Source organism: Mustela nivalis, assembly GCF_964662115.1.
Source record: "Mustela nivalis genome assembly, chromosome: 1".
Lineage (NCBI taxonomy): Eukaryota > Metazoa > Chordata > Mammalia > Carnivora > Mustelidae > Mustela > Mustela nivalis.
The window spans coordinates 89637715-89649885 of record NC_139020.1 but is presented as its reverse complement, the minus strand read 5'-3'; the positions used below and the strand labels follow the sequence as shown (position 1 = coordinate 89649885).

Genomic DNA, 12171 nt, shown 5'->3' with positions numbered 1-12171 from the left:
AAAATTCTAATCTTTTACATTATTTTACCTAAATAAACTTATCTGGATATCTAGATGCAAAATTATAGGTGCAAAAACCTACCAAATAACTTGTAATTTTATATGGCCTTATGCATACAATAGTAAACGATAATCACACAGAGGTCTATTTTCCTAAAAAAAATAAGGTGCACTTTGAGTGGGCTCTTAGAGGGGGCATTGAAAGGATGTGTAATTATTCCTTTACCTGATTTCCAAGTTTTGGGCAATGTCTGTAAACAGTCCCTGTCATTTGAAACCTGATGAGACATATATCAGTGGGGTACCTGCAGCTGGGGATGTAGCTGACTGGTTGTTTACTTCCATCTGGGGAGTCATAAGTGTGGCGGTTAAGCTGGCTGGCTCCTGGTCTATGAGCTGAAGAGAGGTGATTACACTGGCTGTCTCGCACACTCACAGGGTGGCGGGGCAAAGTATGCAAGAGGATTGCCTGTAGATCAGGCACAGAATGTGTGAAAATGTAGAAGAAAATGGATCATTTAAAATTCTGTCCAGGAGGATCACTGAGATCCCATAGAGAGAAGTAAGAATAATCACTTGATGCCTAGCGACCCAGTAAGCAGAGGTGTTAGGAGAATGCTTCACCTGCAGCTAGGGGAATGTGAGTAGATGTCCTCAGTGGAGGGGGGTGGGGTGGTCTCAGGCGAATGAGCTGCTCTAAATGCCTAGCAGGCTCAGCACCATCCAGTTAGGACTTGTCTGCTTTAATCCTTCTCCTTTTCTGTGATTTTAATGTAGGCAATTAATAAGACGGAAGGAAGCATGGCTGGTGAGGAATGGAAACCCAAGCGTCTCCTAACAGGTCCTTGACCTCAGGTTTCCTTCCTCCATTCAGAAGGCCCAACCACTGAGAAGGGGGGAAAAATCTCAATACTAAATCACATGCAAAGTTTTGACAGTTATATGGAACTGAACATTTTTATTACTCATCTAAGAACTTTTATCACCTGTGAGTGACCAGAGAGTCTCGAGGCCTGTACAATTTTCCTGTAGGCAGTAGCCTACCAAGTACAAAAGAAGGTTATTTAATGAGTGGGGCTTGCTTAATGCAAGTGTGTGTGTGTGTGTGTGTGTGTGCGCTGTGTGAGAGCGCACGCGCACGGATGCGTGCACATGTGAGAGAAAGAGAATGTCTTTTTAAGCATGACCTTGTAGCTTTGAATTCAGTAAGTCTGTGCTCTTGGTTTCTTCAGTGTGGGCAATTTTTATCTCTACATTGAACAACCCTAGTTCAGAAAACTTGCTTTCCAATCTTGTCTTCATACTGGCACAATGAAGCATGAATTTGCAAAAACGGCCAGGAATACCATGCTCCCGATATAGACATGGTAAACTATTTGCAGAATTGCTGGTGTCAGTTAAATGCACTCTGCTTCAGCAGAGAGGAAATCCTATCTCTAAAGGTGTCATTGTTTTTACATGTTTCACTTCATTTTGTCACTAATCATGGTTCTGAAAGACAAGCTCTTCATATTTTTCATTTTACTATGCAACTTGGCATTGGGACTATTTTTTTGTTCTGCTTTGTTTTGCATAACTGTGCATAAGCTAAGATATTTCTCTAAGTATAAGTAAGATAATGTCCTTTTAGTGCTTTTGAAAAGTGCCAGAATATTTTATACATTATTTTTATGAGTTTAATTTTACTGTTGTACCAGTAAATGCATTTTAAGAATGCCTTTGCAAGTAAAAATGTGCTGTACAGAAGTAATCAGAGGTTTTATGCAACATACTGCTATTGATTGGGCCTAAACTCAAGTTTATTTTTTTCTCTGTCTGGAATGTTCCTGGCCCTAATTGCCCATGTCTTCCTCCCTCCCTGCATTCTGGGACTTTCCTGACCATCTAACCTAAATTTGAACTCTTCATTATTTTCTGTTTCTTTATTCTGCTTTATTTTTTTCAAAGCACCTGATGTATATTTATGTTTGTTTATTGTCTTTCTGTCCCTATTAGGATATAAGTTTGCTAACAGGAAGGGCTATGTTTCCTTCACTGCAGTATTTTCAAGATGTAGAAGAGTGGAATTTCAATAAATATTTGTTGAATAAATAAATAAATGGATACACACTGAAAATATCTTTCCTGGTACTTGGAAGAGCATGTTTGGAAAAAGTCCTGCATAAGAGAATTCTCATAGTATTGCATGTCCATTTAGCACTTGACATTGTACTAGATTTAAAGGAAGGACTTGGTGAATTTATATCACGAACACTTAGATACCAATCAGTGTACAGCACCACCACCTTTTTTTTTTTAACCATGTATTAAGCACCAATTAGGGGCCTGCCTTAGTGCTAAAGACTTAATATGCATCATTTCATTTATGTTTCCATGCTAGACTATGTATGGACTAAGTGTATTATCAGCTCATTTAACCACTTAAACAGGTTTTATATCTCACTCAGGATCATACAATAGCTTAGTTGTGGCAGGACCAGGACTCAGACTCAGGTCCGCCTTCATTTCAAAGTCTGGAATCATAGCCACAAGACTATCATTGTCTTTTCCTATGTATGCTAGTTAAGTTTTGTACAACTGAACCTTCCAGGGGAAAACATTAAATGTGTTCTTAAATGAGTATTGACAGACATATTAGTGCAGAAAGCAATGGTGCAAAGTTTAGTATCTTAACCATAATAGTTGAGATTAGTAGTCTAGTAACAAGATAGATAACAATGTCGATAAGGATAGACATTTTTAGACCAACTAACTGAAGAATTGACCACACATCCTACATGAGTTACATAAAAAAAGAGATAAAAACTACAACACTGCAGCATATTTAGGAAGCAAAAAATAAATTCACCACAGGTGACTGGACAGAAAAGTTTGAGAAGCATAGGTTGATTACTTCTCTTTCTCTCTTTCACATGCACATAACATATAATGTATAATGTATAATATATAAAGACTCACATACAACCATGGGTCATGTATTTGGTATAAAGAAAAGAGGGTTCTTAACACCTGGATTCTAGTGTTTTTACCTATTGTGACCTTTGATAAATGATTGAACAGAGCATACATGTGGGATTTCTTTCTTTCTTTTTTTTTTTTTTTAAAGATTTTATTTATTTGACAGACAGAGATCACAAGTAGGCAGAGAGGCAGACAAAGGGAGAGAGAGAGAGAGGAGGAAGCAGGCTCCCCGCGGAGCAGAGAGTCCGATGCGGGGCTCGATCCCCTGACCCTGGGATCATTACCTGAGCCGAAGGCAGAGGCTTTAACCCATTGAGCCACCCAGGTGCCCCACGTGTGGGATTTCTTAATTGCTTCGGTTAATTCTTCTTGGGTTTGCCATTTGCTAGCTTCGTAATTTTGAGTCATTATTCAAATTTTCTGTGCCTTAATTCTTTTAGCTATAAATTGGGCCATTATGAGGATGAATTAAATATTACAGATAAAACTTTTAGAATATTGCTGCGAATGTGGTGGGAACCCCTGCAGCAGAAAGTCTTCAGAGCCTGCTGAGTTTCCCAGCCCTTCCCTTTTTGAGAAGATCCTTCTTCTCCCCCTCCCTGCTACCCCTCCTTTCTTCCCTCTCCTCTCTCTCCTGCTCCTCTCCCCTCTTCCCTCTCTCGGCAGGCTCTTTTGTGCCCTCTGCTGGTCAACAGCCGCAGGACCTAGCGTTCTGGTTGCTATGGGTACTGAGGTAACGCGGTAACCAAGGAGACCGAGGCGGAAGTTCTGGATAGCGCGAGCCCAGGGCGGTGACGCGGGCGGCGGGGTCTTCAGGTGGGTCAGCTGGCTGCCGAAGACGGTGGTGCGGGCGGAGGACTTCCTAGTTGGCGGGTGTGTGTGTGTGTGTGTGTGTGTGTGTGTGTGTGTGTGTGGTCGCCAGGTCTGCGGTGGTGCGGGGAGCAGGGCGGGACGGCGGGAAAGTAGACCGGGTTGAGGGTGGAGCTGGGGCCCCCGCCCAGTCGGTGTTTGCGGAGACTCTGCCGTGGGCCAGACTCTGTCCCAGGCCCACGGACTGCGAGACGCAGCATCGGCCTCAGGAGTTGAAGTTCTTTTTTTTTTCTGTAAACAAAGAACTTCTGAGCCCATGATGCTAATGGAGTCATGAACTGACAGTGAACCCGAGACAGGGAAACCAGGGGCTTGTCCTCCCTCTACAACCTGACCTTTTCAAACGCCACCGTCTTTTATCCTTTGAAGTCGTTGGTGCCTTACGAAAAATTTGGTGCCCTGACAAGTCGTTACCACATCCCCTTTTTGAGCCTGCTTCCGGCCTGGGGCCACATGCACCCGCTATGTTCTGGAAGTCTGCTCCTCCCGAGTAAAGGTCATGGTGAGGGGTGGCAGATTCCTAAGAAATCTGAAGCTTGTGGGAGTTTTTTTCTTCTATCCCCAAATCAGCTAGATAGAGGTGCTCATATACAAGTGTAATTATAATTTTTTTTAATAGCTTGATTTTCTAAATCCAGAGTTAGCTAGACTCCTAAGGGGGGAAAAAGTGATATAAATTTGAAGCTACACAAGATTAAAACTGTGCAAACTGTACGCTTATAGAAAATGAAAACAGGGGCACCTGGGTGGCTCAGTGGGTTAAGCCTCTGCCTTCAGCCCAGGTCATGGTCTCAGGGTCCTGGGATCCAGCCCCGCATCAAGCTCTCTGCTCGGCAGGGAGCCCGATTCCTCCTCTCTCTCTGCCTGCCTCTCTGCCTACTTGTGATCTCTCTCTCTCAGTGTCAAATAAATAAATAAAACCTTAAAAAAAAAAAAAAGAAAATGGAAACAGAAATAAGAACAAAAACACCCCACCTCCCTCCAACACCTTATTTTATAGGCCACTTACAGGCCTGTCCTGACTTTATTATTATTAGTAGTAGTATTTTTGGTGGTGTTACAAATGTATTTGAAAGTGCCTCGGTCTTTTATCTGTTTACTTCAAAACGTTTAATATGTCCTCCAATTATTTTATTTGCTTTTTAATTTTTTAAAAAGCAAATAAATTTTAATTTTTAAATAATTTTTAAATTTTTTCCTATTTCTTCACCAGAGTGTAAGTTCAGTGAGGATTGGTGTTATGCCTGTTTGGTTCACCTTGTTCTTCAGTTCTTAATCTGATACCTGGCACAGAGGAGGTGTTTCTGTACTTACTGAATGTTCATCAAAGTCTGGTAGGATACAGAGAAAAAAGAACAAAAGGATTTGTTGAAGTGGGAAAGAGGGTGTGTTTGTTTAATTTTTTTCCCATAAGGTTTGTGCAATAAATTCAAAGCCATAGGAAAAAACTAAATATTTAAAACTTAACATATTATTCCTGGCAGTACCTTATGAGTAGGCCCTCTTCTAATTGCTGGGGATTCAAAGATCAATGATATATTTGGGATGCTTAGGGAAACAACACCTGTACAAGCAAAGCAGGAAGAAATAACACAGGGCAGCACAGAGTAGCAAATGATGGTGTTACACATGATGTCCTTACAGGAGAAGTTCACTTTTGATGGAAGAAATCTTCATGGTAGAGGTGGCGTTCCAACTGGGAACTGAATAGAATAAAACTTGGTGAGCAGAGAAGTGGAAAATAAAGTATAATGCTTAGGAAGATTGGAATGCATAATTGAGGCTCTTAAGGTACCAAACAGAGCAGTGAGAAATTTTTTTTTTTTCCTTTTGGGTATGGGGAAAAAATATAGAAACAAAAATTTGTTATCTTGTATTACATGGGAGCGATTTGGCACCTAAAAGGTTTTCAAGGTATTTAAATACATTGCTGTAAAATTTAGAAAATAATCTGATGCCAAACAGTTCTTTCTCTAAATTTCTTTTTTATGACAGGTTAAGAGTATGAAAGGGGGAAGAAGATGAATGATATAAATTCATCATTTTAAGTACATCAAACAATATTTAGATTTCGAGACTTAAGAGGAGCTAACAGGACTGGGAATAAAATTGTAATTTCTGGCTTTGTCACTAATCTTGGACGGGTGCCTTTAATTTTCCCATTCCTAAAATAGTCATAAGCGATCACTTAAGCTAATAGTGGATTTTATGAGAATGAATGGGATGGATAAATATAAAAGGATTGGGTTTCTGAAAGATGTGATTTATAAACTTAATGCTTTCATTGCTATTTGTAATCATGCAGTTTTAGGTTGATACAGAATTAATAATGATTGTATATTAATTTACTGTTGTGCCTTTAAAACATTTTTTTAAGCTATAGAGGAGTTTCTTTATAGTTAATCTGAACCAGAGGCTCATTATGTAAAATAGATGGAATCAGAGAAGCTGTGGTTTAAGAAAAGCCTTGATGCTCCCTCATTACCCTCTCAAAGTAGCTTCTAAGGCTGCTCCTTCCCTGAACCCTGAACTCTCTGGAGGTCCTTAAGGAGGATTTACAGGCCACAAATTTGAGTCCTTCATTTGATATCCTGGAAATTAGGTGGGGGTGGGAGGTTGTGGGGGGTGGAATTAATTCTCCTTATTTAATACTGATAAACTGAGACTCAGAGACCACTCTGACACAAAGGTTTTCAGAACTTAAAACTGCTATTTTTAGTATTACTTGTCATTTTTAGTTGGCAAATATTTTATTTATTATTATTATTATTTAAGATTAGTTGGCAAATATTTTAAAAAGATACCTCACCCCTTGATATCTGAAAGAAAACTTCCTTAATTGTTTTCAAGGGAACCTGCACATACAAGGTAAAAACTGGGTGACATGGGTACTACTTAGTACCCTGAGACAGTATTTATCAGATATGTTGGTTGGTTGAAAGCACAGCTGAGAAGTCAATACCTGATTTACTTTCATGGCCTGCACTAGGAGAAAATGGCATATGTCTATTTAGTAGGCCATTCAAGCCCAAGATATGCTAAGGATCATCATGTATTATCAGTCTTTCCCAGATTTTAAAAAGATTTTAAAATAAATATATACATTTAGAATATGGATAATATCAGGTAGTGAAAATAGTAAAAGCATAATTCTTTTAAGAGTTTAAAACTATTTTTAAAAATAAATTCATTTTTATTTGACAATTCTTTCTTGAGTCTCTGATTTCTAAGTACTATGGTAAACATGTTAATCCATCCAAAAGAGCTTGCTTTTGGACCTTAAAATATGTGTTAAAATAAATATATGTGTTAAATAAAATATGTGTTAAAACTGGCTTTTAAATTTTTAGGTCTAAGATGATCTGGGTCTTCAGAATAACCAACACATCTTAGATAAGTTTTCAGTTATAAAAATTTTCCCTTCTTGGGTACCTGGGTGGCTCAGTCCTTTCCATATCTGCTTTTGGCTCATGTCATGAAACAGGCAGAACAGCATGACTCACAATTATGATCTTCCTTTTTTCTTCATACAAGAAAATTGGCTTATGTGTGTGACTTGATAAAACATTTAACTGAGAAGAAGCCTTCCTGGGGTCCTGGGATTGAGCCCGACATTGGGTTCCCTGCTCAGCAGGAAGTCTGATTTTCCCTCTATTTCTCACCACACTTGTGCTCTCTTTTTCTCTCTCTCAAATAAACACATCTTTTTTTTTTTTTAATTAACTTATAACGTATTATTTGTGTCAGGGGTACAGGTCTGTGAATCATCAGTCTTACACAATTTACAGCACTCACCATAGCACATACCTTCCCCAATGTCCATAAGCCAGGCACCCTATCCTTCCCCCAGCCCCAGCAACCCTCACTTTGTTTCCTGAGATTAACAGTCTTACCATTTATCTCCCTCCTCATCCCATCTTGTTTCATAAAAAAATTGTCCCATCTTTAAAACAGTGGTTTCCCAAACCTCCCGTTCTGCCAATGATGTCATGGCAAATTCTAGGAGACCAGGGCAACTCTTGATGAATGCTCTGAGTTTCTAGGATTATAAATCATCATAATTTCCTTGTTTCCATTCTGTGGTAGTCAGTCTTGATGACTGGGTTGCATTCCCAGAACAGGAACTTATGTAGGAGGAGAATCAACCCATCATGGACAACATTGGGTCATATTATGTGTACATGTGTGGGAAAGAACAAGGTTGGGGTTGGGAAAATGATTTAGTCTAATAAATCAGGTAATGAGAAAATTTTCCAAATATTAAACTTTTGCTATTTAATCATCAGCAAAAAATGGAGTAACCAAAGGACGGCGGAACTACAAAATTTGCATTATAGGATGTTTTATCTGTAGTTCCCTGATTCCATTAAGAGACAAAGCTTAGTGCTTTGCTTTTCTTCCTGCTGACATTGTTATATCCTTGCTGTCCCAAGAAAGGTGACTAATTCTCTATTGGTTTTACGAAAGGAAACAGGCAGAACAGCATGACTCACAATTATGATCTTCCTTTTTTCTTCATACAAGAAAATTGGCTTATGTGTGTGACTTGATAAAACATTTAACTGAGAAGAAGCCTTACTAATTGCATTCAGTGAAGTGAAATGCCCTCAAATAAGACCATTTATTGGTTAAATTACATTATCAGCAGAGCTATAAATCTGAATCATCTCATCCTAATGAAATTTACAGACTTTTTAAAAAAATTCATTTCAGTCCTCATGTATTAGTTTGGTTTTATGCATATGTACATATGACCCTTGAACAGTGTAGGGGATTAGGTACAGCAACTCCCTACACAGTGAAAAATCCATGTATAGTTTTCAACTTGATTTTTTTTTTTTTGGTAATGATAACAATATGGAACTTTTCATGAAAAATTTAGCCACAGTAGACTAGGGCCCAGCTGTTGAATTTCTAGATTATAATAAAAAAGAGATATAGACTCTTTGAGTTGGATTATTCCTGGAGTTTTGTTTTTGTTTTTGTTTTCTTTCAAGGTTTGTGTGCTTTCCCTTTCATTTTGAGTTCTTTGAGGGAAGACCATGTTTTTACCATTGTGACTTCGGTAACCCCAAAGGAGTCACAAAGGAGTAGCTAAATGTTTGTTTTTGAATGCACAAATACACTTAATTCTACACTACATCCACTAAACTGCTTACAGTATAAACTTATTTTGTATAATTCCATTGTGGAATTATCTCCAGAGAATAAATTCCTTCAGAATTTTCTCCAAGGTAGTAAAAATCTACCCTTTCAGACTAGTTTGCTTTTTTTTTTTTTTTTGGAGGTAGAGTAACTTGAAACTAAATTTGACTGAAAAAAATAGTCACTCTTGCTGAACAATATTTTCAGTTTTAAATGAGGCATAACAAGGTAGATCTGTGTGTTTGTTGGGTATATGATGGACTCTTCAGATAGTTTCAAAAGAGTCTTTTTAAAAAAATAATTTATTTATTTGAGAGAGAGAGTACAAGCAGAGGGAGCTGCAGAGAGAGAGGGAGAAGCAGGCTCCCCACTGAGCAGTGAGCCCAACAAGGGGCTCCATTCTAGGACCCTAGGATCATGACCCGAACTGAAGGCAGACACTTAACCAACTGAGCCACGTAGGCACCCATCAGAAGAGGCATTCTAAAAATGTTTTGATCAGTAGTTGCATCATTGAAATTATGTTCCCAAAGGAACAAAACCAAACAACTACTTTTTCGATTATGTAGACTTTGATGTTACAATAGCCTTCCATTTGGTTGCTCCTGTTCTGATGCCCTCCCTCCTCAAGTTTTTGAGCAAAGCTTCTAGATTTATTTTCTGTTCTTTTATCTAAAACTTCCGGTGACTCTCATTATCTAGAGAATAAATTCCAAATACCTTAACTTTGCATTTAAAGGCACTTGTTTTTGGGCCTTAGCCTTATTTCCAAGTGTATGCCTACTTTTCCCCCTCCATGTAAACCCACACATCAACCAAATGGAACCAGTTATTAGTCCCCATTCAAAAGCTGTTCTTTCTTATAGTGTGGAGTGTTCATCCCATCCATATCTTCTTCTTCTTCTTTTTTTTTTTTAGTGAGGGAGAGAGGGGGAGGGGCAGAGGATGAGAGAGAGCAAGAATCTTAGGCAGGCTCGATGTCCAGCATGGAGCCCATCCTGGGGCTCCTTCTCACAACCTGAGATCATGACAACTGAAATCAAGAGTAGACACAACCAACAGAGCCACCCCGGTGCCCCTTATATCTTCTTATATAAGCCCCCCTTCTCCTCAGAACTCCACTTTAAATGCTAGCCAGCTCGAATTTTTCCTTTCTCTCACTTATTATATTATTACATCTTGCTTTATGGCCTTTATATTTTTTACCCTATTTTATGGCTTTTATATATAGTTTTTATATGCCCATTTTGACTCTTTGCCATTTGAGCCAGAAAATGAATCTCCCTGGGCCTTGATTCCTTCATGCCTCTCAGCACAGTGCTTTGCATATAGCGGAGACTTAGTAAATATTAGTGGAAGTTGTGAATATGTAGTAACACATATATAAACTAACAATATCAAATGGTTTGGCCATTTAAGAGTCTGGACTCTACGGTAATGCCTATATTTCTTTAAGAATGTTCAGAATTTGGGAATTTTTATTGGTATAAAAATCAAGTAGTTGTGCATGTGATTCAGTAATTCAGCATTACAGAATAAATTATTATGGAAACATGAATAATTGGGATATTCAGGAAATAGGGTGTTCTGAATAATTTAATTTTCTGGTTAACTTGGAGTTGGGCGGAAAATCTTTTTTGTTTCATTTCTTGTTAAAAAATTCTTTCTAAATATGCTAATTTCTGGTCTTCGGCAAAGAGCATCATTAAAATTTTCTTTGATGAATGAGGATATTAGAATGCCTTTGGGTAGTTATTACATACCTTAATTCTCATTTTACATTGCCATATATGTACAAAAAAAGTTTTGAGTTTGGATTGTATCTCAAAAGTTCTTTTCTTTTCCCTATATTTAGCCATGGATATTTGGATGGGAGCAAAACCTGATATATATTTTTATACTCTTTACTATAGAAAGTGCTGGAGAATGTTCTCTGTCTTAATGAGTGCATTCTTCACTTTCAATTGACTATTTCCATAGTCTTTTGCTATATAATTATTGATAAAATTTTACTTCCATTAGATATGTTATATTTATAACTTTGTTAATATATAAATACTTATAAAATTTATATTTAGCATATATATATTTATTGTCTAACCTTTAATTCAGCTTTTTGCTTCATAATGATCTCTGTTTTTAAAACTTGCCTGAACTATATGTAGTTTTGAATTTGTAATTGATTGGCTTACTCAGGCATAATTCTTTTATCTGTTACTTTTCCAGAAGTTTTTGCAAATCACAATGATTTTTATTTACTATTAAGACAGTGGAAAAAAAAAAAAAACACGACAGTGATCATGAACTCCAAAGATTTTGTAGTTCTTCCTTGGGGAAAACCTGGAAATTCTATAAAGCTGAAATACAAGTAAGTGTGTATTTATTACTTAAATAGAAATAGTTGCTAGCATTTCTGTATGTTGTAATTTTAAGTATTCTTTTTATATGAGGCAGTTTAGACTTAACTTTGTGAGTTATTATCTCCATTTTTTTTTACCTTGGTGTATTTTTATCTATAAGAGAGTAAGTTTGACATATTATAAATCCAAAATAGTTTTTAAAATAAGGACTAAAATTCTTTATGTCACAAAACTGAAGTGAGAAGTTATAAGTAAAATCTGGATTTGTTGACTATTAAAGCCATCTAACAAAGTTATAAATAGTTTGTGGCCCTTGTTTGGAATTAAAAGGAATCACCCTGAAGAAACTGAAAGACATTGAAATTTAGGGACACTATTGGGCCAAGAGATCTTAAACAGAGAAGGTATTAACTATCCCAGCACTTTACCTACTAAGAGACTGTGTTAAATTCACCTTTCTTAGGAGGGGCACCTTCTGTCCTGGATTGCAGTGTGGATGCATTCAACTAAAACCAAGTCATTTTGGGTATCCAGGGAATTTCATAACACAGCAGGAATACTGGAAATGTCAATATACTGTTTCCCTTTGAGGTCATCTAGAGTCACAGGAAATTGCCAAGGCCTTCCTTTCAAGTATCAATAAGGGGCAGCTGGTTTGGATTCGGGACAGACTGTAGACTTTTAATTTTAGTTTTGAGTTCCAGGGAAGAGATCAATAGTCCTGTGGTTATTCAGTGTCTTCAGAGCCTTTCTAATTCTTCCTTCACTTTTGAGATACTGTGTATAAGAGCACGTGTAAACTGGAAAATGTTACACAAATATTTGGGATTCTCAG

The 12171-nt window shown here is 37.6% G+C and overlaps 1 protein-coding gene across 5 annotated transcripts in view; it reads left to right on the top strand.

Annotated features, from left to right (window-relative positions):
* The first annotated feature begins 3701 nt into the window (after window positions 1-3701).
* The window catches only part of ZBBX (zinc finger B-box domain containing), a 113035-nt gene continuing 104565 nt past the window's right edge, over window positions 3702-12171 (top strand). For 3 of the 5 annotated variants that reach the window (XM_082745113.1, XM_082745112.1, XM_082745110.1), the window contains exons 1-2: window positions 3702-3777; window positions 11203-11344. In XM_082745113.1, the coding sequence (XP_082601239.1) occupies window positions 11277-11344 (68 nt within the window). In that variant the 5' untranslated portion in view covers window positions 3702-3777; window positions 11203-11276. Of the gene's footprint in view, window positions 3778-5044; window positions 5166-5534; window positions 5554-11202; window positions 11345-12171 lie in introns of those variants that run through there. The other 2 variants (XM_082745111.1, XM_082745114.1) reach the window with 2 other exon arrangements.